This window comes from Lissotriton helveticus, chromosome 6 (assembly GCF_964261635.1).
Source record: "Lissotriton helveticus chromosome 6, aLisHel1.1, whole genome shotgun sequence".
Lineage (NCBI taxonomy): Eukaryota > Metazoa > Chordata > Amphibia > Caudata > Salamandridae > Lissotriton > Lissotriton helveticus.
This window is the reverse complement of record NC_136067.1, coordinates 1,371,439,298-1,371,466,035: the sequence shown is the minus strand read 5'-3', so window position 1 is coordinate 1,371,466,035 and position 26,738 is coordinate 1,371,439,298. Positions and strand designations below refer to the sequence as shown.

Below are 26,738 nucleotides of genomic sequence, written 5' to 3'. Positions count from 1 at the left end.
GGGGAGTCCACACCCTCCCAGCATAGGACAGAGCTCTGTAATATCTACTACTATCCCACTTAGGGTAGGACACGTCCCAAAGGAAACATGGGAACAACTCTTGATGAAAGAATCCAGCATCAGAGAACAAGAACATAAGAACCTGCGGCTAGAACCACAGACGGCTTAACAGTCAGCCAAAAAAGACACACTTGCCAAAGCCCTGGACCAGCAGCCAACAGAAGAGAAGGGCCAACCAAGGGACCCAGAAGACACGTCACACCACACCAAACATATAAACGGACTACTCAAAAAGTCAGAGCCCAGGAGCAGATGGGATAGCACCTTCCATCAAACCCCGGAGGAACAACAAGCCAGTCTACGGAGGGGGAGGAGGAGGAGGAGGAGGAGGACGGAGCCCCGCACAGAGATGCTGAATGGCAGAGTCCGCATGAGTATTAAACAGAAGGACCCCATCAAAGGGCAGGTCAACCAGATGCTCCCTAATGTTCACAGAAAACACAGCATCCTGCAGCCAAGCATGGCGACGGAGAGCCCCAGAAGTAGCCATGGTACGACCAAGAGCATCTGCCACATCCAAGGCCGCACGAAGAATGAACGCGGCCAGTTCCCGACCGTCCAAAACATGGTGCGGTAGATCAGCGCAGGCACCCTCATGGGAAACCTGAGAAAGCAGGTACTCGACAGAATCCCACAGGCTGGAGGTAGCCCTCGTCAATACACAGAGTGTTGAGCGCCCATAGGGCAGCACTGGATGAAGCGAAGAGGTTACGCCCCCATGAATCCAACCATCGGGCCTCCCTAGATGGAGGAAACAACACCACAGGCAAGGATGGAAAAGCTGTCCGCAGAAGAGAGCCCTGAGTAGAAGGGTAGAAGGAAAGACAGACTGTCATGCGGTGCAGGTCGATGGCGATGCAGGAGCGGCTGGGGCACAGGATCACCCGTGGCAGGACGCCCCCAAGCCACCAGAAGAGAATTGTGGAGCGACGTTTCAAAAGGAAGGAACAGCTCCCGTCCACTAGAGCACTGGTGTAGAACCTCCAAGAGATTATCTGTAGGGAAAGCGGTGACTGGCTCGCCCATCCGCAAAATGCCAGAGGCCGTGGAAATAGCCCGAACGAAGGACACTGGCCTCCGTAGGGCACCGCAGGGGAGAAAGCAATTCCTCTGTGGGCAGCGGCTGTAAACTGAGCTGTCCGTCCCCAAATCCAGCCATAGGGGGGAGCGGCCATCCCTGGAATGGAGGGCGGTCCACTGACTGAGAGGGACTCAGGAAAGCACTCCAGGCCCGGCCTCCACCCGCGGCACTGCCAGGGAGGAGAGCCTCTGGCACCAAAACAACGCCTGCTCGGCCTCTGGAGAGGTAGCCACCTGCTCCGAGGGCCAAGAGGTACTCAGGGACAAGCCCAGAGTCCCAGCGACCACCTGCGACGCCACCGGCAGCCCCGTAGGGATGTGCGGCGAGGCAGGGATGCCATGGGTCGAAGAGCGGAGCCCCGAAGGACTACCCCTCGACGACACCACTCTCCTACAACCTGAAGCCGAAACCTTCAGCGCCGGGGTCGAAGCCGCCGGCGACCCCACATGAGGCAAGGGATCCGCGGCCGTCGGTGGAGGAGGGGCCAAAGAAGCCTGCAGAGCTGCAGCGTAGGCTGTCATATGGGTCCTAGTCGCCCCGGTGCCGGGAAACGGCGGGTCGGTTGGCGGGGCGCACAACCCGAGGGGAGTCCACGCCCTCCGCCGAACGAGGACAAGACCTCGGGGACAAACTACAGGACCTACCAGCTGGCGAGCGACGCCCATGGGCCCATGGCGCACGTTGCTGCAGACGGAATCAGAGGTTCCTGGCCTCCGAGGGGGGGACGGACGTTGGGACGACATTGACCGGGACAAGCGGGCCAACAGCAATTTCATCTGACACTCCCACCGGGACTTTGGTTTAAGGTGCTGACAAGCTTCGCAGTCCACAGAGTCGTGGTGCTCGCCCAGACACCACATACATATCAGGTGAGGGTCCGTCGCCGACATCTGGCGTGCACACTCCGTACATGACTTGAAGTCCGAAGGCATTCGCACACTGTTCCACAAACCAAAACATGAAAAGGAGGCCTACAAACAGGCCAGGACACTATCCAGGATCAGTGTTGCACATAGAAAAGAGAATAAAAACTGATGTTGGCGCGCCTGGGTGGGACTTATGTGACCTGGCTGACGTCACGCCTGCGGACGACGTCAGGACGGAATCACGTGGTACCGCCCCCTGCGCGCAGAGATGCTGTGGCAAAGAACATTTTACGGATCCAGTCTCACGCCTGGGGATAATTCTACGTTAAGGAATGGGCGGCTAGTAGTCTCTATCAGATACGTGAATGTTGTATCGGACAGCCCACCTCCAAATGGTCTGGGCTAAATGAGAAAGCTGCCTGCCATTTTGTCCGTATTGATGAGGACTACCTTGCCAATCAGGTGAGGAAAGAAGGCTTTCAGCGCTAGTGTAGTGCTAGAGGCACTCTTCTGGTCTGACACCCTGTGATGTCCTTTGACTGCTATTATAATTGAATTTGGTGTGTTATTTTATCCTAGCCTGAAAATATGACAGTGTTATTTTATCCTAGCCTGAATTTACGACGTCCTGCATATGCCTTGTTTCTCTTAAAGGTTTCTTTCTTGTAATCTTGAAGTCTTTCAGTAGGAGCGGTCACGGAGTAGAACAGCCTTGCCAAGAACAGAAAGTGTGGGATGTGTATTTGAAAGCATGAGAGAGAGAGAGGTGTTGAATGTACCTTTTGGTCTCGAAGTGCAGTGTTATGAGCAGTGGTGCACAAATGTGCACTGTTTCGTACATTGCGAGATGAAGTATGTGATGCTATAAGCAGTGGTGCACAAATGTGCATAGTGTTGTACATTGATAAGTATTATGAAGTTCTTACTATTGGCTTTGACATGGCCTCATGTCATCCTGAATTCTAACTCTCTGCGCGCACAGACATGCTTGCAAGTTGTTTGGGTTAATCACGTTCAAGGACTGTTTTGTGAGAGATTGTTTAATGTACCCTGGAAGGCTTTCGTGAGCTTCGTTAAGATAAAGGCTGGAACATGGAGAATGTAGAGGTGACATGGGAACTCCTTCCTGCCATGGAATGCTTGCTTGGAAGCTGTCCAGTCCTAGTAAGATTCCTTTGGCGAGGGGAGGAAGACTCTCAAACCTTCTAGTGTGAGTTTTGAGACTATAAAGCTGAGGTTTGTTGACAGCTAAGTTGGAAGCTCACTTACAGAGTAGATGCACTGCTGTAAGACAAACGGAAATGGAGTCCCGGTCGAGAGTCCAAGCCAGCTGTGAACGGGCCCCCCAGCAAGATTTGGCAAGGATGTCAAGTGAACAATAGGGTGAGGTGATTTGTTTCTGACTAGTGCCATTGCGATGCTTGGTTCCAGTGGCTGTGGTCATTTGAGGTGTTTGAGTTTTGATTATTGCCATTGTGATGTGTGGCTAGTGGCTTTGATCATTTGAGATGTTTTTTTTTGGGATGTGTGAATGAGTGAGGTGCGCATCCAAAGTAATAATTTGGTGTATCTAGTATATACATCTCTCTGAAATCTTGCAGTACGTCCATATTATATTTTCTTGAGTGTTATCTCATATTATTTGCTGCTCGTTTATTCATTAGTATTATTAATGCATTTAACTGTTGCATCTATCAAGTGTATTATTGTTTGCATATAAATATATATCTCTATGTGTATTTGAATGTTGTGCATTTGGCATCTGGGAAAGCCTTTCTGTTAGAGAACATTGCATAAATAAAAACCCCAAACCTTATTCTAAAAAGAGTGTCTTTGCATTTTGGAAAATAAAACCCTTTTCTAGGTGTTGTTTTGTTTATGTCTCCTGCTTCGCCATGTGTTTGAGCCATCGTGTTGGAGTTTCTGTATTATCCGAAAGGCGAAGCAAGACAGCTAGGCAAACAGCTAGTAACTCCAGGTGATTTATGTGGAGAAATCGCTGAATGGCCCTGGACAGTTTTATCTTGCAAATGTGCTCCCCATCCCGTAAGGGAGGCTTCTGTTAATATGGTTCTCTTCTAGGAAAGCCCGCCCTCTTAAAAGGTTGTTGGTGCTCTATCATTGCAGAGAGCGGCAATCTTGACGACCGACCAACACTTGATCCTCCCATTGACCCTCCACTTGAGTTCATTGGTGTACTAAGCACTCATGCAACAGGCGCACGCTTAATCTGGCACAGGCTATTATGTCGATACATGAAGCCATCATACCGAGGAGACCTATGGCTGTCCTTACTGTTACCTGTTGACCTGGTTGAAATTGGGAAATGAGTGTCTAGAATGATCGTATCCTGGCAGTATCCCTAGTTGTGAGATGGGAATTGCTACTAGGTAAGGTTGGCTCTGAAGGATTTGGAGGTGGGATTTTAAGGCATTGATTGTAAAGTTGAGGTTGTGAAGCAGGTTTATGGTGACCTGAGCGTGTTGGTAACACTTTTGACGAGCCAGTCTTCTAGGTATGGAAATACATGTATGCTTTGTCTGTGCAGGTGAGCAGCTACTACCGCGAGACATATGGTAATGACCCTGTGTGCAGTAGTGACCCCAATGGGGTACACTTTGAACTGACAATGCTGACCATTTATTACAAACCTCAGATACAGGCATGTGCCGTGTGAATAGGAATATGAAAATAGGCGTCCTTGAGGTAGAGTGTGGCCATGACATCGCTTTGTTGTAATAATGGAAGGACATTCTGAAGAGTACCATGTGAAAGTGCTCTGAGATGAGAGAATTTACTTGTGTAGGGGTCTGAGAACCATTTTCAGCCTCAGGGACCAGTCCTTTTTGGGAATAAGGAAGTATTGTAAGTAGACTCCTGTGCCCTGTTGGTAGAGTGGAACAGGTTCGCAGCTCCCTTTTTTGAGAAATGCTAGTACTTTTTCCTTGAGCAACTGCTGATGTTGTGGGGAAAGTCTGTGTTTGCTTGGTGGAATGTTGGGAGGTGTGAAAGTAAGCACCAGACAATAACCATGTTGGATAATATCCAACACGCACAGTTCGTAGGTGATGTTCTGTAGACGACCCCGACAGTTGCTGTATTATTGGTGGAATCAGAGGTAAGTCAGGGTTTGGTGGTTGTGGCAGATGGTTTGGTGAATTTGCCCTTGCCTCTGTAGTTGTTACCCCTATATGTTCCTCTGTAGTATCCTCTAGGTGGGGTTGTTTGGGCTAATGGTATGACGTGGAGGTCTCAGGAGAGGTCGTTTTGGACCCTCCAAGGTAGGATGAGTGGAGAAAGGCACCACGATGGTAGGGTGTCTGCAGCACTTCCACGGCTTTGGCTGTTTGTGTCTTTGATATTTTCTAATAATGTATCTATTTGAGGGCCAAACAAATGTACACCATCGAATGGGAGGGCCTGTAGATTTTGCTGTATCTTGAGTCTGAACCCCAAAGCCCGAAGCCAAGCATAGTAGCACACTGGAGTTTATTCCTCTAGTTGCAGTATCCGCAGCGTCGCGGACACAACCTATAATTGTGTTGGATATTTTTCCCTCAAAAGCTATTTGATAGGATCGTTTTTTGTGTTCCTCTGTGAGGTATTGGAGGAGTTCCTCCATTTCGTCCCAATGGGCTTAACCATACCTAGAAAGAAGACCGATAGAATTTGTGATGCGCCAGTGACTGGCGGATTGGATGGCTATCCTCTTTCCAGCTGCATCTATTTTCTTGCGCTCCTTATTTTGTGGAGGGGCTTCCCGAGATGTTTGAGAATTGACTCTTTTACGTGCAGTTGCTTTCACTAAAGAGTCTTGCGGAAGTGGACCTTGTATGTACTGTGGGTCATTAGGGGATGCTTTATATTTTTTGTCTACCCTGGGTGTTATCATCCTAGATCTTATAGGGTCCACGAATACATCAGTGGTGTGAAGTAGCATACCCTTTAGCATTGGTATGTATTGTGCAGAACACGGAGTAGAGGACAGTGTCTCAAAAAGGAAGTCTTACTCAAGGGGCTCATTGCGTAGGTGCATCTTACGGAAGTTGGCAGCCCTGTGATATGTAGTAGTGTCATCTGAAGGGATGGTTTTGCAGGGTACAGGTCTGGGTCTGTATCAGCTGGTGGGTCAGTGTGATAAGTATCCCATGGGGAATCTTCTGGGGGGGATATCAAAATTGCCCTATCGCCTCTTCCCCCCTATGAAAAAATGAGTTGACCCTTCCGGTGAATATAGTGCAGGGCAGCTGGTGAAACAAGTGGTGAGCAGGAGTGGTGTACAACCGGTATGGGGTGTAGGCCAATGTGTAGAGGTCTTGTCTGTTTACTTTCACTGTTTGAGCGGAGTTGGAAATTCCAAAACCATCTTCAAAAGACAACTGCCTTTTGGAGGGCTGAGCACCTGTGTGTGGAGGTTGAGTAATTATCCAGTCAGTGTCTGGATGGAACATAATATGCTTCTGACTATTGTCTATTTCTTCCAGCTGTCTATGAAGAAGGGATTCCACGGAGATCGATCCATGGACAGTTTTGCTGGATACTCACTTTCTCGGCTCCGACGCCAATTTTTTCAGCTCAGGAGAGGTCAGCTCCGATGGGGCAGGTTTCGGTACTGACAGTGGCCGGTATTTCGATGCAAAAACTTTTGGTTCCAAAGTTCGACTAAACTTCGAAGCTAGGGCTCGGAGTGTCCAAAGACGACGGGTTGTGCTGACCATGGCCCAAAGGCAGTGGTAGCCCGGCAATGTGTTTAGTTCCGTCTTAAACTGGAGGTCGACTTTTTGTGGTGCTCTGCTGGGGTCAATGTCAAGGTGGTGGAGGCAGAATACTCACAGCTGGTTGAGCAGGCGGTAGATCTTGCATCTCAATCTTGGAGCCAGAGCGGTAGCCAGGGGAGAAGATCCCTTCGTTCACAGTAGATGCCTGTGCGTGATGTTCTTCTTAGATGTCTTCAGGTCTGAAAAGATCCGGTGTATCGTCTGCGCTCCTTCGAGCCATTTTAATACATCGGGCCCCGACGGTCGCATAAAGTGTTCTTTGACCTGAAGGAGCGGCAAGTCTCGCAGATAGCCTTGTCATTTTTGGGGGAGATGGACAGATTACAGATGGAGGGAGAGGGACAGATTACAGATGGAGGGAGAGGGAGAGGGAGGGGGGGGAGAGAAAGAGAGAGAGAGAGAGACGACCGCGATAGATAACAATACAGACTGAAAGCAGATATGAACCAAGAAAAGGGCAGCATGACAGTGTCACACCAGAGCAGAAGAGCACACATTCAAACCTGACGGCGGAAGAACAAAATCTAACAATGGCGTTGATGACCATGTGCATTACCAATGAGAGGAGGAGTCACAGTATTGCGTTGCTCGAAGGACTTTCTTTGAAGAAAAACAATTTGGACACATCACAGCCCTACACTAGGTGGCAGGATTATGCTAAGCATGTTTATCATCTACAGCCACACATGCCTCGAACACATAATTACTTACAGACATTTCTCTAAAGTTTGGTGTGCCGAAACTGCCTTCTAAAAAAGGTGAGCCAATGCTCCACTATTAATACTGGGATAAGTGAAAACTCAGCCACAATTCTCATCAAGACTGTAGCCTCCTCCTTCCATCACTTGCAAGGTTGTTTTACTAAGCTTGTATCCTACACTAACAACAGGAGACATGCATTTAGGCACACCCCAGGGAAGATTTTTCACTGGCTCTCCAAAAGAACAGCAGTGAATCTGTACTTCTTGAATTCTCAAACTAGGGGAACTAGAAGGACAAAATGAGTGGTAGGATTTACACCTCACAAATTCAACCAAATAAAGAGATTTGCTGTATAATAAGGTAAATGCGATCTTCTTGATGGTCCAGATTATCTCTGTAGAAGGGAAGGTCATGTCCACTTTGCTGTCGATCTCTAGAAAAGAAAAGGGAATTTGCACTGTAGAACCTACGATTCAAACAATGAACCACCGGAAGTACAGTAGAAAGCATTTCAAAGTACATCACATAACGAGGAATACTGATTTAGACCCATCATTTAAAGTAAACCTGTGGCCATCAATCCTTCAGGGTGAAATACCACTTTATCTTGAGAAAGGCAACAATATCTTGACATGAGCACTAATGGATGTTGAACACTGTATGGTTCAGTAAAAGTATCCAATTGGCAAACATATAGGTGAAGATGCACTGAGCCATCTGTGGAGGTATAAGCAACATAAGTTGAAACTAGATCCTATTAGGTAGAGTTGGATGACCATCCTCTACAATAACCTTCTCCATGGGGCTATGGTTCTGAGACTGTGGAAAACTGGAGAAAGTTAAATTCTACATACCTTCAAAAAGCTTTTATGCCTTCAAATAATTGCTCGATAAGCTGATGACTACTAAGAAGTCCATCTGTGTGTGTAATGGCAGAACACACTGTTGACATAGGATGGGACAATGAATTCACGGATTGTTACTTGCTAGACACAAACAGGGCAAGGTTGACTGCAGAAATAAGACAACAAGCATTTGCAATGCAATCGATCTCGCCTTTGGGACCTTATATGTATTTAGCTATGCAGCACAATAGCCTGGGTGCAGAAACATCTACTGTTCTTTAACATGGAGGTAAAGTAAGCACCAAACTGCGTGACACGCCAGGGATGGGAACACATGGAGAGAAATATTGCCCTTCAGCGGGAAATGGTATAGTCCAAAGCTCTGTTTTTAATATGAAATCAGGGCCTTCGGTGGCCTTTTCACAGAAATACAAGATTTGAAAAACATTGTCTACGGGTGCTCTCGGAAGAATTTCTATGGACTGGAATCTAGAGAATGCTACAGTGATTCTGGTATTTTCCGGACCTCTGCTGGTCGTTTTCTATCAAGAAAGTTAAATAGAGGCAGTTGCCAGAAAAATTTAAAAAGGAAAGTCCCTAAGCAGAAAGCAATTCTGGTATTTTACTGACCTCTGCTGGTCGTTTTCTATCAAGACAGTTAACTAGAGGCAATTGAACAGAAAGAAAGTGCCTAAGCGGAAGCAGACAAGTCCTAGGGCCGATCTCCAGAGCCAACAAAGTACATACACATATAAGTATATACTAAAGTCCTAGGGCTGATCTCCAGAGCCCACAAAGTACATGCACATATAAGTATTTACTAAAGTATATACAAGAGGTCTTGAATGCTTGACCTAAAAACGACTAGACTAAAGTTAATCAAAATGAATGATCAACGAAATCAAGCTAATGGCTTTTACTGCTAGGTTTAACATTTCACAGGGGGAGTGTACGAATCCAATTTTGTTGCCTGGTTACCACAGAATGTTCACCTTTTTATGGAACCTATTTTTGCTTTCTGCCCCTAAATCTATTCTGAAAATTGGTCTCACCGAAATCGGTTATTTAAACTCCCCAGAAAATTCATTGTAAGTTGATGAAGAAGCTGCACTAGTACCATGAAGTTAAATGAAAACCGTGCCCTACAATGTGTAGTTACACCCACCTACATACTCAAACCCCTATGGCTCCAGAGAACACCTCCATGCTATGGATGGGTTGCAGTTCAAACTCAAATGGGGAGGAAACGAGCCTTTGCCATGTAAAATAAGACATAAAGGTCACCCCGGAAATATGCCTGATAAGTTTGTTGCGGCTGGGCACTCAATATAGAATAATGGGACATGCTGTATAACTGGATGAACTATGGCTTCCCTGTAAACAGTTACAAACAGCTGTTCCTCACTGCGTAAGTAGAACTTATTTTGCCACAAATAGGGCCTAATTATAAATAAAAATCAAAAATAAATAAATATATTCTGCCTTAGATTAGGAGAAATGCAAAAGCTGTCAAAAATATAATTCAATGGTGAAACCTTTTTTGATAACTTTATTGGAACAGTACCTTTGGAAAAGGGAACCTTGGGCAGCCTTAGAGTAAACTTGTTTAGAACGGCTATGAAACACATCCCTGGCTGCCTCCTAACAAATCTCTCACCGTAAAAAAATGGCTTTGCCTCCCGATGTATGAAGGCAGGAGCTGTACTAACTGTGGCTACTCACCAAGGATCATCCACTTGGGAGGGGGACAAGAACAGTTTGAAAAACAAAGGGCCGCTGTCATAGGTCTTCCTTTGAAGTGGAATTGGCATAGGGAATTGTCAGGAACCAGAACCACAGGTTCCCAGATCTACCACAGACTTCTTGACTGTGCCCTTAGGAGTAGAGAAAACGAGTTTTAGCACCAACAGAGGGGTGTGGCTAAGAGCAGGTACTGGGCTCCTGCAGCTGGGAAAAGCTTAGAGCGAATCTGGTTTTGGGCATTAGAGTCGGTTTTAAATAAAATGAGAAAGGAGGTGCTGAAAAAGAAGGAGGGCCTTCTCGAAGAAGGTAGCCAGGATTGGCTGTAGGAAGTTCTCCAATCGCTGGCTAGTGTGTAGGACAAATCTGGCACTCACTACCACCGCCTCCTCACAACATAACTGGGCTTGAAAAGAAACATTTTGAATTAGGAAGCCTCTGCCTGGTCACTAGGAAAAAAGAAGCTCCGATGACTTCTGCTGGCACCTAGGGATTGTAACTCAAACTGGTCTCCAAAGATCAAGTGGCTGTGTCCTGTTGCCTGCTAGAGGGACACAAAAAGTCACAGGCCTTGTGACTCCATCAAGGCCCAGCTGACCATAATGGACTGGCTCCCTCCAGCATGAGCCCTGGCTAGATAGAAAGTTGGTGCATAGAAGCATATTCTGAGGGCTGCAGCAATGATACATTTGACATATCTAAATAGGGATCCCCAGTCTTAAACGGGAAATACAAGCATGCAGAACTATGAAAGATAACACTGGAGAGTAGCAAGTCTCTTTTATTTACTTGCTCCTTCACTGCGAAATGAACAAAACAGACATCTAAATCCTATGCGTCAGACAGCTGGAAGCCATCTGACACAAAAGTGCTCATGTACGTAGGAAGGCTCCTGGTCGTCTAACCCCATGGCACAGGAAATCCCTCTGGTGCCGGCACCAGTAGAATTTCCTATCCCTCCAAGTAGCCTAAGGAGCTTGTAAGAGCCTCCCCAACTCATGAGGCTGCTCAGTCATTTTCACTGAATGACGATCAGCGCGCATGTCGGGCTGACGTAATTTCCGTGAAAGTAAAACTGAAATGAGCCCATCGGCTTGTGTCAGTTTCGCTGCATGAGGCAGGTGGGAGAGGTATCATTGGATAGGGGAGAATTTCCCCTTTAGAATAGTACCCCACCTTAGTGGATCCCTGCTTGGGAGACCACCTCAGGGGGAGGGGCGATACCCCAAGCAGGGATCCACCACTAGACACCGGGGGGGGGGGGGGGGCGACCGGCCTATTGGCATGGGCCTTTGCTCCCCCCAAAAGAATTTGGGAAAATGTAGTCTTTCGCCCAGGAGGGCAGTAGCCCCCAATCTGCCTCCCGGGGGGCAGAAAGCACCCTAGATACCAGGGACTATTTATAAAAATTGTATTTAGGGGTCGGGGATGCCCTAAATGGACATGCCAATCCCCACACCCCCCAAAGAACCTCCATAGACTATATGTCCCCCTGGGGAAAAATGAGGGGTATTATCCCCAATCTGCCCCCTGGTGGAGGGAGGGGGGGGGCAGAAAGCCCACTAGACATCAGGAATTTTAGATTATTTATATTTTTAATAAAAGTGGGGTGGGAGCTTCCCACAAAGGGCAAGACCATGTCCCCACCCAAATATTTTAGGGGAACAGTCTTTCTGCCCCCCTCCTGGATACAGATTGAGTGCTGTAGCCCCCCCCCCCCAATCTGCCCCCCCCGTGGGGGCAGAAAGCCCACTAGACACCAGGGATAGGTTTATGGGCAGGGAGAAGCCCCATAGGCAAGCGTTGTTGCCCTTTTTTTAGGCACACATTTTGGCTGTTACAGTGATATATTTAGTCTCATCTCGGAAAACCACTAAAAACCAGGGAGAGTTTGTGTGTGTGAGAACTGAAGTTTGGCTGACGGTCTGCGTGTACTCACCTTTGGCTGGCATTTTGCTGGCAGTGTAAGTGGACTTGCACTTGGCTAATGGTGTGTGTGGACTCAAGCTTGATTACAGTGTGTGTATATTAGCGCTATCCTGATTTTGTGGAGCTTGGCTGACGGTGTACCTTTACTAGCACTTGGCTGATAGTGTGCATGGATGGTGCTTGGCTGGCTGTGTGTGGGGATGGCGCTTGGCTGGCGGAGTACGGGGATGGCGCTTGGCTGGTGAAGAGCGAGGATGGCGCATGGCTGGCGGTGTGCTTGTACTGACTCTTGCCTGGCGGTGTGGCTTGCATGGATCCCCCAAGCGTTTTCTTACCCACAATCCCGCAAACCTATAATTTACTTACAAAGTCACATTTTTCTCATATTTCTGTGTGGGTAAGGTGTAGGATCACCGCACAGGCACGAATTTCCTACCACTTAGCGTCCCCCTTGGTGTTCCAAGAAAAATGATACTTCACTTGTGTGGGTGTGGAAAGTAGCATCAGCCTAAAAACTTATAAACAAGCTCCCCTTTTGGACACACTTTGGGCCCCCATCAATCTATAAACATTTTTGCCCCTTCCATGTCATAGGCACTTGGCACAAGTAAGGTATCATTTTTATCGGGAGACTGAGGGGAACGCGGAGTGGTAGGAAATTCGTGCCATGCAGTGATCCCACAACTTTCCCACACAGATATTAAGAGGAAAATGTGACTTTCTTGCAAAATTTTAGGTTTGCAGCGGATTCTGGGAAGGAAAATGGTGTGGGATCAACGCAAGTCACACTTCCCTTGACTCCCACGGGTGTCTAGTTTTCAGCAATGTCTGGGTTTTTTTAAGATTCCCCTAGATGACCGCAAGCCTGGGAGCAAAAAAGGGTGCCCACCTATCTATCACAAAACAACCTGGTTTTTCAAGGGGGTCACCAGCGTTGTTGGTCCCAGCCATCAGGGAAACCTACCAAACCCAAACATTTCTGAAAACTAGAAAAATAGGGGAGTCCAGGGAGGTGCGGCTTGCGTGGAGCTCCCATCATTTTCCTACCCAGAATCCCCTGCAAACCTCAAATTTAGCTATAAAAATAAAGTTTTCTTCACTTTTCTGTGGGAAAGTTGTAGGATCACCAGGCAAGGTATTACTTTTATCGGGAGACTGAGGAGAACCCTGAGTGATTGGAAATTTGTGCCAGTGCAGTGATCCCACACAGAAATGTGAGAAAAATGTGATTTTTTTAACTGAATTTAAGGTTTGCAGGGTATTCTGGGTAGGTAAACATTGGGGGATCAATGCAAACCTCACCAGGTCGTTTTGTGGTAGATAATTTAGATGTCTCCACAATATATTTTGGGCCCTTCCCTGTTGCGGGTATTTGGCCCACCCACACAAGTGAGGTAGCAATTTTATTGGGAGACCTGGGGGAACGCTGGGTGGAAGGACATTTATGTCAGCCCGGTTATCCCACAAATTTCCCATACAGAAATGTTAAAAAAAAAATGTGATTTTTTTTTAGCTACATTTGAGGTTTGGAGTGGATTCTGGGTAGGGAAATCCATGCAAGCCACACCCCCCTGGACTCACCTGGGTGTCTAGTTTTGGATGGCTGCTGAGCCCAGAACCAAAAACGGAGGTGACTTCCTCCCAAAATGGTTTTGTGATGGATAATTTTGAGATTTCCACAGTACGTTTTGGGACATTTCCTATTACTTGCACTAGGCCTACACACACAAGTGAGGCACCATTTTTATCGTGAGACGGAGATAATGCTGGGTGGTTGGAAATTTGTGGCAGCCTGGTGATTCTACAAATTTGCCACACAGAAAAGGGAGGAAATGGGATTTGTTTTAACTAAATTGGAGGTTTGCAGGGGATTCTGGATAGGAAAATGTTGGGAGATCCACGCAAGTAGCACCTCTCTGGACTCTCCTAGGTGTCTAGTTTTCCAAAATGTTCGGGTTTGGTAGGTCTCCCTAGATGGCTGCTGAGCCCGGGACCAAAAACACAGGTGATTCCCTCGCAAAACCAGGTAGTTTTGCGATCAATAATTCTGAAGTTTCCAGAGTAGGTTTTGGGGTGTTTCCTGTTGCGGGCCCTTCGGTTTACCCATACAAGTGAGGTATCATTTTTATCGGGAGACTTGGGGGAATGCTAGGTGGGTGGAAGTTTGTGGCTCCCTGCACATTCCAGAACTTTCCATCACAGAAAAATGTGGGGGTTTTATGACAAAGTTTGAGGTTTGCAAGGGATTCTGGGTATCAGAACCTGACGAGAGCCATACAAGTCACCCCAGCCAGGATTCCCCTTGGTGTCTAGTTTTAAAAAATGTACAGGTCTGCTAGGTTTCCCTAGGTGCCGGCTGAGCAAGGATCCAAAATCCACAGCTAGGAACATTGCGAAAAAAGGATCCGTTTTCACTGGAAAAATGTGATGTGCCCAAGTTGCGTTGCCATTTCCGGCTGCGGTCACTAGACCTACCCACACAAGTGAGGTACCATTTTTATTGGAGACTTGGGGAATGCATTTCTGCCTTCCAAATGTAAGACCATGTGTAAAAAAGAAGTCACTTTTAAAAATGCCCTCTTATTCATTATTCAAATGTTAGTATGGGTACCCACAATTTCAGAGATGTGCAAAAAACTACTACTGCTTCTAAACTCTAAATTTGGTCCCATTTTGGAAATACATAGGTGTCCCTTGATACCTATTTTTCATTCTTTAGATTTTACCAACTGAATGGCTATATAGCTGGTACACAATGAAAACCCATTGCAAGGCGCAGCTCAGTTATTGGCTCTGGGTAGCTACGGTTCTTGGTGAACCTACAAGTCCTATACATCACCGCAACCAAAAGGGTCCAGCGGACATAACTATATTGCTTTAAAAAATCTGTCATAGTTATTTACAGATAAAAACGTTGGCACAAATGGCTGGTTTTTTTCAACTCCATTTCAATATTTTTGTATTTCAATTGTTAGTTTCTATAGGAAAACCTTGAAGGATCTACACAAATGACCCCTTCCTAAATCTAGAATTTTGGTTTCTTCTCTGAAATGTATAGCTTTCTGGGATCTATTATTGCTTTCACACCCATTTCTACCACTAACTTGAAGGTGGTTAAAAGCACAAAAAATAGTACAAATAAGCTATGTCCCAGTAAAATGCCAAAACTGTGTAGAAATTTTTGGTTTTTGACAAAAGTTTGCCTGTCTCTGAAAGCTGGGAAGATGGTGATTTTAGCAGCACTACAAACCCTATGTTGATACCATTTACAGGGGAAAAAAGGTGCTTCTTCTGCAGCACTTTTCCCCCATTTTTCTAAAAGAAAACAAAAAAATGTTACTGTATTTTGGCTAATTTCTGGGGCACCTCCAGGGAAATCAAAAAAACCTGGGTACCTTAAAAATCATCAGGATGTTGGAAGAAAAGGACGCAGATTTGGCATGTGGACCAAAAGTTACAGGGGCCCAAGTGTGAACTATTCCAAATAGCCCAAAAAATACTTAGCACAGGGGGGAAAGGCCTAGCAGCGAAAGGGATAACATTCAATTGTAGAGTTATGGACGAATTCCAATTTTGAAGTATCAGTTTCAAATGTGGTCTGCCTTAAATCATGAATATAAAAAGGTATGGTTTCTATTTTAGTTACAAGAGTGTTACACATTTTATGGATTCGAAATGGTAATTTCAAAAGCTAGTTAGGGTGTACATAGGTATACATTAGTACATCTTAGAGCTCCAACATGCGTGTGTTCCTTAATTGTTGGCAATGCATCCTCAACCAGTACACAATACCCTTGCATAATATTAAACTTTTGCTCAAATAACAGAAAACACATGTTTTATGCTGCTGTCACAACTCTCTAGACTCATTCCTTTCTCCCAGAATCCATTTATTTTGGTTAATATTAAAACATGCTGTGTTCACCTTGCCATTTATTTTAGAAGTTGGATAATGCATGCCCTGTTGAAAGTACCCTATATTTGCCTTTCCAATTGTTGAAAGGTAATTCACTGTAAATACAAGAGTTTACAGACTCCCTTTATAGTTTCATTGTGGTTATCTAGAGGAGCACAGTTCTTGCATCAGTGAGAGGTCGATATTGTGAGGACAAACAAAGCTCAGCACAGCTATGCACTGGAATGCATGCTATCTAGTCCAAGCAACACTAGCCACAATTTAGTTCAGGAAAGCTTACAGTTATAGCTTCTCTTATGGACTACATGTTGATGTGTTCAAAGAGCTGTGCCCTGCACCCTGAAGCAGCCACAGGTTTACAAAATGCAGTGAAAAAAATAAATGTTAACATAATATATTCTGTAAAATGTGTTTTCCAATCAGGTTATTCTCACAAGAATTTATGTACCCTAATTTGTGCAACTGTTGTACTATGGTTGTTTCTTTTGGCAGACCTGTTATAAATATGTCTTAGTCTTGCTGCTACACTACAAACCCCATTTGATATAGAAACTACCTACAAGGTTGTAGGTGCTTAAAAAAAAAAGGGCTTTCTGTGTTCTTGAGAAGTACAATGCATTTTGCACCGTTTTTTAGGTGACAGGAGGTTACACGTCTTCTTAATAAGGAAACGTAACAATAGATACATTTTTAAGTAGTGTCAGTAATCTATCTTGGCAGTTCTAAATTACAGAAAATTATATTATGTCTGTACTCGTATTGACATTTTGCCAATATAAGATAACCTCAAAGTGCTGAGGAGATGGAGGAGTGATGGAACAGAGATGGGGAGAGTATGCAAGCAATGGTATTAACTTCCCCAAATGCTACAGGCATCTGATTTTAAAGGAGGAAAAGAACATTACTGGCAAGGGGTGGGAGGAATCAGCATCAAAAGGAAAGAAGTGTAACGCAGGGTAGCAAAAACAGAGATCAGCGTTTGAGAAGTCTGAGAGCCAATAGGCAGCTAAAGACTCAGGCTTCACCATCCTTCCCACATTGACTACAGTCCAACATTTCACAATTGCCTCCACTTTGCGACTGCATTCGGATCGAGAGACAGATGGAAAAGAAAGCAGAGGGAGGAACAGAGAAAGCTGGTGGACTCTCAGGTACTGAGTGCATGGGCTTCTCGGATGATCAAGGCATCTTCGGTGGAGTCCATTTTAGGGTCCTGGCATTTTGGCCCCTACACATGTACTAGACTTTGCCCATGGTTGCCTATCTGGATGTTCCAGCGAGGCCCCTGTTCTTCTAACTTGGATAGGGCTGGCTAAAAGCCATATCTCTTTTGTCTTCAAAGTTTACTTTACCTTACATAAAATGGGAGCAATGCATGGAGCAATGTTGGATAATGATTTACTGCTACATCAGTAACACTAAATCCATATCACTTTGATGCTAGACATATTTACCATACCTGCACAATTATGTTTGCACTGTTCTCTTGTACTCCATTAACCTTGTTCAGTATTTACAGTTCTTAGTGAGCTCAACATACCAATAAAAATCTAATAATGTGTGCACTTGCTAAAGTATCAAGTAGAGTCCAGCTAAAGACTGCGTTAGGGATGTAGAGGGAAGGAACCTACTTTGTCTCAGGATTTCTGTACCTATACAAAGGTTCTGTTTTTGCAGTACTAGGCCCTTATAACAAAAGAAACAGGCAACTAGAGTGGGAAAATCTGGTTTTGCAATACAATTAAGTACAATGTAAAGGTAGTCCATTCCTATGAGAAATAATGCACATGTTCTCAACAAAACAGCATTGGATACATAAAGGACAATTTAGTAGGTTATTGCTAGATATGGGATTTCTGGTTGGCTAAGGCGTGCGCCAAAGCCAGACAGAAACCATCACTCTAGTCAGAGCAAGGGAGTAAGATGCCAGAGATAACCCCTGCTCACCCCCTTGGTAGCTTGGCACGAGCAGTCAGGCTTATCCCGGAGGCAATGTGTAAAGTGTTTGCGCAACACACACACACAGCAACAACATACTAGGCACACCACAAAAGGAACTCCACACAAGGTTATATCAAAAATAGCCTTTGTATTATCACAACACACATTAGAATAGTAATCACACAATATACACTGTGCCGACTGGTACTAGGCAATATTTACAGGGGATTATATACACATGACAGGGCCAATTGGGCCGCTGTCAGAACCATCACAAAGTGAAAATAGTAAATGTAGAACCAATAATAAATGTAGAACACAACCAGTAATTACTGGCCAAACACTGTACTCAGCATCATCCTGTAACACAAACCATATTATGCACAGTATAACCTCAGGCGTAAAATACATTATGCGCCAACCTCATAAGCCTAACACATTAGACATAAATCATGGTAGAGAATAACCTCACAAGCATAAACCACCGTATGCAAAACCTCATACACAAACCACATTAGAGGCATACATTGGGGTGCATAAATCTTAGTATATGAATCACATTTTAAGCACACCACATAAATCACATTAGGGCCTGGTGCCCAAGCAACCTAACAGTCCCTCTGGCCAACTGGCCTTCTCAGAGGGCTCAAATGCCCTATGTCCAAATGTCAGGGTGGCTGCCAATGCAGCAGAGTCCACATGCGCAATTGTGCTGGGGCAGAGGAGTGCATCTCACTCCTATCTCCTACAATAATGCCCCTAAAGAACTGTTGGCCTAAACGTTGCAGCCGACGCTAATTGTTGTGCAGCTGTGATGCAAAACGTGGGCCTGGGCACTCACTATGCCCTCTGAACCAATAGGCAGACAGGTTGCAGCTGCCCGCGCTGGTGCGGCGCAGCTGGGAAGTACTCACAGACTAGGGGCTCTGGCACGTCTGTGCCCTCTGGGCCTCCACTGGGGCTCTCTAAGTAAACTTGCCCCCGTTGTTGCAGTTGCCCACTGTCAAGTGGGGCAACGGTGGCCAAACAGCACTGACCATGTGCCTCGATCAGCACCAACTCACCGGAGCCCTCGGGGGCTACCACTAAACCAAATTGCCCCCAATGTTGCAGCTGCCCACTGTCAGGCGGGGCAGCTGAGTTTGCTTAAACAAAAAGGTACGGGCACCCCGGGGCCCTCTGGACCGCCACGGGAGCCCTACGAGTAATGTGGCCCACGTTGGAGCGGCCCGCTGCCAGGCGGGGCCGCTCAGAATCCACCAGCACCGGTAATGTGCCTCAACGGCATCACCACAATGGACAAGCCCCCCCCCCCACTCACTGTGAATGCGGGCCGGACTCCTCTGGTGTCTTCTCTGAGCATGGGGGGCTCTCTCTTCACCAGCTTCCTTCGGCACTGGGGCTCCCAACCGGTCAAGGGGCCCCGCTAGGCATTTCTCTCGGGCTGCCTTTTCCTGGACGGGGAAAGGCGGAAGTGACGCCCGCGAGGACCCCCCCCCCCCCCAGTCAGGCGGCGCACCTGGCTTCTTTTTACAGCTCGGGCCGAGGCGGTGAAACGTGGGGTGGGCACCTTCTATCAAAACAAAGCACCTAAGCGGTGGGGGCACCCGCAATTTTAAAGAATCAAAGCGGGGTAGGCTCCTGCTAGGCAGGCACAATGCGGGGTGGGCACCCGCTCGGTGGCAACTCAGGGGAATCCCTATGCCGGGGATTCCCTCCTCCACGGGCAGCCCAGCGCTGCAAAACCCACGCATTCGTCTTCTGGGGAAAGTTGAAGGAAGAAAGCACAGCGCCCAGGAGGCGCTAGGAGTCCCAAGAAGTCCTGCATCAAAAGAAAAACACGAGTCCAAGCAAAAGTTCCTCCAGGTCCTTGGGGCATAGCTGGGCCCAGAGAGGCCAGCCCCCATGGCGGTTCCTCCTGGACCCCAGTAGCAGCACGCCCCCAAGTCAGGAACAGCACAGAGAGTGAGCAATTTCATGTGTTCACATCCCCTATACTTATACTACACCATCTTTTGTCTGCAGCACAGGGCTTGGAGAACCAGATGCAACTGGTTCAGGGGGGATTTGGAGCACTTTGTTTTCCAAGCTCCTCTTCCCCTTTGTCAGGTGGGGGCTAGGTGATCAGACACACCACAGAGTGCGGAGCCCGCATTGTGTAGGCTGGGAACAGTTCTATTCAGAGTCAGGGGATTACTCCTCCCACTACTCCCAGCACAGATGTTCCATTCACCATCCACTCACCCTGCCCCTCCTGGAGCCACACACCTCCCAGCCCCTGTCACTCACAAGCCAGACATTCGATTCACATCAGGTAGGCAGACAAATAGCACACAGAAATGCCAACTTCTAAAAGTGGCATTTGTAAAATAACCACAATAAATCTGCGCACACCATTGTGCAGCATTATTACAATTCCATACATACTAAACTTGACCACGCTGCTCCTCCCATACAATGAAATACCACTGACACACACTGATCAGGGAATCCCCAATGCATTCCTATGGGAGGGCAGGCCAACTTTACCAATGTAACACAGAGAGCACATGCACTTTACACTGGACCACAGTGCTAAAGTGCCCAGAGGCCTAAAACCACCAACACCTTGTCAGAAATAAGGGGGGAGACATGCAAAAAGTTTAGGGATGAACCTGCCAAAAGGGTCAAGTCCAACAGTTATCTTTCCCGGCAGTTTTTGGCAAAATGCTGCTTTTTTCCATCTGTCCATCTCTTGTGATGCCATGCAAAAGCATACTTTCTACCTTCTCCTGAACAATATATATGGTGCCTGTGCCCAGAATAATCCTGTAATCTTTCATCTCAAATATATATTTAATTTCACACTATACTGCTACAGCTCAGTGCATCTTTTCTTTCAGTCGTACAAACATCTCCGACTGCCACATTACAGTCACTTACTTATCCAGCAAGACAGAGATAAATGCACTGTTCTTGTACTTAAAATGGATAAAGTGATTAACAGGATTCAGCTAAAAGAACTGTAACAATCCATGAGGATTAGAGGGAAGTTTCAGGTTGCGATACAGTTTTCTACGGTGTTGCCATACAGCATTACCAGTCACATTCCGGTAGCTATGCGAAGTATGAATGGTCTATGTTTTAAATGTTCTCTACTGAGACAATACTAGCTCCCAAACTAATAAACGTATTGCATAACAACAAGCAATATTTCCAAGCTGTCAATGGTCTGCAGTACCAAAAGTGCTTTACTTTCAAAAAGCTTTTTGCGAGAAAGCTGGGTTTCAATGTGGTTAATAGACAGCTATACACGTTTACATAGAAATTCATTACATTTCTGTCTGGCCCAACTGCTCTTGAAAGAACAAATGGTGCTGGGTGTTATAAAAAATTATTTACAAAACATATTGCAGCCCTAATGCAATATAATATTAAATAATCTTACCCCTGCACAACGGAGGGTCCTTGTACGATTATGAGCTGGAGTACTAATCAACTTTGTTGTTGCATCCCCGACCACTCCACTTATTTTAACAGACACATTGAAGTGGGTTGAGAGGACGGATTCTGTAATGATAGGACAGAAATAGGTTGTCAAAGTTTGTTCAAGAGATTAGATCAGTTTTAAAAGAGATCAGAAAAACAACATAGTTAAACATCCTTAACTAGACTGCTTACTGGCATGAAAGGTGCACAGACGCACTTAAGTTAAAGTAGACATTCATCCCACAAATGGTCAGATATGAATAAACTGAGGTCAGAATACAACAGTTAGGAGCAAAAGGTGTATATCTCTATCACAAACACTTGATTATGAAGGGGATCAGCAGTACAGTAGTTGGAATTTAAAAAAAGAATAGGCAAGAAATGTATTGGGCATGGTCATTTCCTCCAAACAATATACACAAACAGACCTAGAACTGTCTATAACAAGGGGATCAAAGAATAGACTAAAGAGGCTTTAGGTGCAATCATGATAGAATGTGGATTTCAAATGTTTACGGGTAAAGGACAAAAGTAGAGTGTGGAATACTAAAGAGAAGGTTAGTTTTGAAAAGTAATTAACACTGCCTCGCACAAATAGGCCCACTGACCTCTGATTTATGCTTTTCAGAAGATGTCGGATTTGGATTGTGAATTAAAAAATTTTCATTGGATTGCTCTGCTTGGGCTATCTTAGGTCCTGCAAGTATTAAAAAAGACCCCAGAGATTGAAAATGTGCTTTACAATTACAACTGGAAAAGGATGCACATTAGTTCCTAAGACTCTTAAGATGGCCGCAAGGAGAGAGTGAGTGGGACGAGCTCCGGGTCATGGTATCACTGTGTAAATCCCGACCGGAGCGACCCCACCGTAACCCCCCCGTGACCCACCACCCCTTCACAACGATACCGGCTACCTCCGGGACCCTGAAGAACCGTCTGCAGGGGTAGCCTGCCCGTCTAGTAGGACCAGGACCCCGGCACGCAAGAGACCAACACCAGGATTCTGCGCAGGAGCCTCGCCCCGCACCCCCACCCGCTGAAACACCCCGCAAGTAGTGAGTGGTCCCCCCTCACTTACCGGAGTGCTGGGCGGCAGCGATTCCCTCCTGGGACGGCTTCACCGGATCGGAGAGCCCGGGTCATAGGGGGCGGTGCCGAGCCGCACTCGGGAGTACCTGTTGGCGGCGGCAAAGGAGGGACGCCTCATCCGACGATGGGACAGACGATCTGACATCGTCGAAAAATGACGGACCTCACGTCGGGCGGCGGACCCCGGGCCAGTCCCGACGCTCTCCACCGACAGGGCTGCCTGGCCTCAAGATGGCCGACTGCCCAAATATGCAAGGGCCACGAAAGTGCCAGTTGAGCCCAATTCAGGAGAATTAAAGGCCCCCACACCACTAGACCGTCGCCGCATCCAGTGGACCCAAGCACCATCCCACAGGGGCGCCTCCCCCGCCCACCATGCAGGTACCAGTCACTTTCTATCAATAAGGGCTGCCTGACCTGAATATGGCCGCCACTCAGGACATCACTGGGGCAGGAAAATTGGTCCTGATCCGCCCGATTTAAGGCTACTCCTGACTTGATTTGAACTGAGTATTGGAGCAGGCCTTCGGAGCCGCTTTGCCCGTTTTAGACTGCGTGCTCTGCCGGTTTCAAGCCTTCAGCCCCGGCGAGCACCTTCTCTCACTAAGAGTCGCCTGACCTTATTATGGCCGACACACGGGTCATCATCTGATCAGAGAAGTCTAACTTCCTACGCCCGATTTTAACTTACTCGTGATTTGACTTGACTGATTCTATATGAGCAAGGTGCTCGGACTCGCTCTGACCATTCTAGTCTACATGCTCTGACAGTTTCAAGACGGCAGCCGTGGCGGCTTAGATCACCCTGAACAGCTAATGGGCAAGGAAACCGGACTTACTACGGCCCTAACCTCAACGTACCAATTTCTCCCAGCTAAGGGACAGCGGAGACCCCTAACTAACAGCGCCTCGCACCATAATCGTAGCAGACTACCCACTTCCTGAAATCGCTGGCATCCTCAGACCCTATCTCACCTCTCAGGCGAACTTACCTTCTGCCCCGATTCAATCTACCCTGCACCTCTCCGTCCTACCCCCCTCCCTGCCTCAGAGGTCTTGCCTTCCCTGCTAGGATGCCCCCGGTTTCGCAATTGGGCATGCATCTTTACCCCTCTCCTAACCACCTATCTCCACAAGGGCAGAACTCCTTCGCCATAACATTCCCACCCACCCTCTCCTTCAAAGCCAAAAACGCTTCAAACAGAATTTAATCAGGCAACACCCCGAAACGCTAGTTGTTGACACCTACCACTGCGCAACTAGAGGACAGAGGAAAATAGACTTTATTGTCCACACCAACAGATCTAACGTATGGGTCACCATCTTTAACTCATTCCTCCCAGTCTCCAAAACCACCTTCACTGAACTTAACCGCAAACTAACTATCGCCCCCCCTGAACCAACAGTCACTGACAGGAGACATCTCCATCACCATTTATGCCAATGGCACCATTCTAATTCAGGCGAAAGACGAGAACCTAGAGTTCTTCGACTCTTTCTTCCCCTCACTCAAGATGGCTATTACTCATTACCCGCACAAACTTACCCCCTCCCCCCCAATTGGCTCCTTATAAACTCCTAGTCTCCGGAGCATGTCCTCACCACCCCAGCGTTCCCTCCCACTTTGCCTAGTCACTCCGCCAATCAGACGCCTCAACCAGCCCTAGCTCCCCCTATTTCCAAACTCCCGTCCTCCACCCATCTCTCCCAACCTCCCAGTATTCAGCCCCCTTCGCCTCCCCAAAGGACTCCCAACCCCCCCTCTTCCTAGCTCCCGAAGCACCACTAGCTCTCAGCCTCCCCCGTAGAGTTCCCAGAGCCCGTAACAACTCAGTTTCTCAGTCTTCCCCCACGCCAACCCCCACTCCTCTAGCTCACACTTTCCCAGCCATTGAAGAAAACTCTCACCCCCTATTGGACAACAACCCCCTTCACTCTCTAGCCCTGCCACAATTGATACATAGACATGACAACTCCGAGACTCAACCCCCCAATCCGCCAACCCACTCTCCCCTAGTTCTCACCACCCCCTTCATTGAAGATAACTTCCACCCCCGAAGGGACCGCAACTCACCTCCCTTACTAGCCTTCCCACAACCGAACCCCAACCCGGATCCAGCTACCCCCCTCCTATGAACCCCCCAGTAGGTACTCGCCCCAAAGCCCCTCACATATAGGGCGCAGCTCCGCCTACCCTCCCCTCCTCTCCCCCTCACCCGAGCTGTCGCAACACCTCGACCTTATTGAAGCGCAGATCGCGACCTGATCCTTGGCCTGCAGGAAACCTTATCTGCCCTAGGGAATCTCCAGCTGCCCTACCCTCACTCCGCACCACCCCACATCCCGCCGCCTCTCCCTAGGAATGACTATCTGCCCACCAACTGGGCCCACCCCCTTCCAGGTTCCCTGCCTCCTCTCACTAAAGCCCTGACTGTGTCGCGATCAGTCAGTCCCAGAAGAAATATATAACCACCCTCTCCCCCCAGGGAAGTGAGCGCACTCGTCGCCTCTTATGAACTCCCCTCGAACCAGCCAGCCCAGGTCCCACTCCCGAACTCGACTCTCACCTCCTCGATCTAAGTCATCACAGGAGTGGGTAGGGACCTGCCCCTCCACAGAGCCACTAGACCCCCATTGTTTCTTTCCTCCATACCCGAACCAAGCCTGACAATTTGAAATCAAAAGAAGACCCCCCCCATGAACTGTATGCTTATCAACAGCCGGTCCGCAGTCAAACATGCAACGGAAATAGCTGAATCCATCCTCTCTCATGACCTGGATGTAGTCTTCATCAAGGAAACATGACTAAACACCCTATCCCTCCCCATTATTGACATGCTGGTGCCGCCCGGTTTCTCTATCATCCGCAAAGACAGGCCCATACACAAAGGTGGCGGCATAGCAATTATCCACAAAAGTGACCTCTCAAGTTCAAGTTCAGGCATTTATAAAGCGCACTACTCACCCAGAGGGTCTCAAGGTGCTTGGGGGAGGGGTTCACTGTTTATCGAATAGCCAAGTTTTCAGTTCTTTTCTGAAGGAGATGTGGTTCTGAGTAAGGCGGAGGTGGGTGGGGAGTGAGTTCCAGGTCTTGGCAGCCAGGAAGGAGAAGGATCTGCCACCCATGGCGAGGGCTTGATTGGATGATCTTAGTTGGCGGGTGGGATAGTAGAAGGACAGTCGGGTGTTGAGGCATTCGGGTCCTAGATTATAAAGGGCCTTGTGTGCGTGGGTAAGAAGGCGGAAAGTGATTCTTTTGTTGACGGGAAGCCAGTGGAGGTTTTTTAAGTGACCGGTGATGTGCTCTTGGCGCGGGATGTCTAATATGAGTCTCGCTGATGCGTTTTGGATGCGCTGGAGCTTTTTCTGCAATTTTGTTGTAATTCCGGCGTAGAGTGTGTTGCCATAGTCCAGTCGACTTGTGACCAGTGCATGGGTGACAGTCTTTCTTGTTTCGAGGGGGATCCAGCGGAAGATCTTTTTGAGAATGCGAAGGACGTTGAAGCAGGAGGACGATACAGCGTTGACTTGTCTGGACATTGAGAGAGAGGAGTCTAGAATGAAGCCAAGGTTACGTGCATGGTCTGTGGGTGTGGGCGCTGATCCCAAAGCGGAAGGCCACCAGGAGTCGTCCCAAGCCGAGGGGGAGGATCCAAGGATGAGCACCTCCGTTTTGTCTGAGTTTAGTTTTAAGCGGCTCTGTTTCATCCATTCGGCTACTTCTTTCATGCCTTCGTGAAGGTTGTTTTTGGCGGTGTTGGGGTCTTTGGTGAGGGAAAGGATTAGCTGGGTGTCGTCGGCGTAGGAGATGATGTTGAGGTTGTGTTGACGTGCGATGGAGGCGAGGGGACTCATGTAGACGTTGAAGAGGGTGGGACTGAGTGAGGAGCCTTGAGGTACGCCGCAGATGACTTCGGTGGACTCGGAGTAGAAAGGGGGGAGTCGGACTCTCTGGGTTCTTCCGGCTAGGAACGAGATGATCCAGTCCAATGCTTTTCCTTGTATGCCGATGTTGTAGAGGCGTTGTATGAGGGTGTTGTGACAGACAGTGTCGAAGGCGGCGGAGAGGTCGAGTAGAATGAGGGCCACTGTTTCACCGTTGTCCAGGAGTGCTCGGATGTCGTCGGTCGCCGCAATGAGGGCGGTTTCGGTGCTGTGTTTGGCTCGGAAGCCGTTTTGTGAGGGATCCAGGGAGTTGTTGGATTCAAGGAAGGCTGCGAGTTGGCTGTTGACGGCTTTCTCGATGACTTTGGCCGGGAATGGGAGGAGGGAAATGGGTCGGTAGTTTTTCAGTTCTGAGGGGTCTGCTGTTGGTTTTTTCAG

The 26,738-nt window shown here is 47.5% G+C and overlaps 1 protein-coding gene across 2 annotated transcripts in view; it reads right to left on the bottom strand.

The window, feature by feature from the left end:
- The window catches only part of TMEM181 (transmembrane protein 181), a 377,932-nt gene that overhangs the window by 110,200 nt on the left and 240,994 nt on the right, over positions 1-26,738 (bottom strand). For both annotated transcript variants that reach the window (XM_078649124.1, XM_078649125.1), the window contains exon 5: positions 21,286-21,407. In XM_078649124.1, the coding sequence (XP_078505250.1) occupies positions 21,286-21,407 (122 nt within the window). The remainder of the gene's footprint in view (positions 1-21,285; positions 21,408-26,738) is intronic.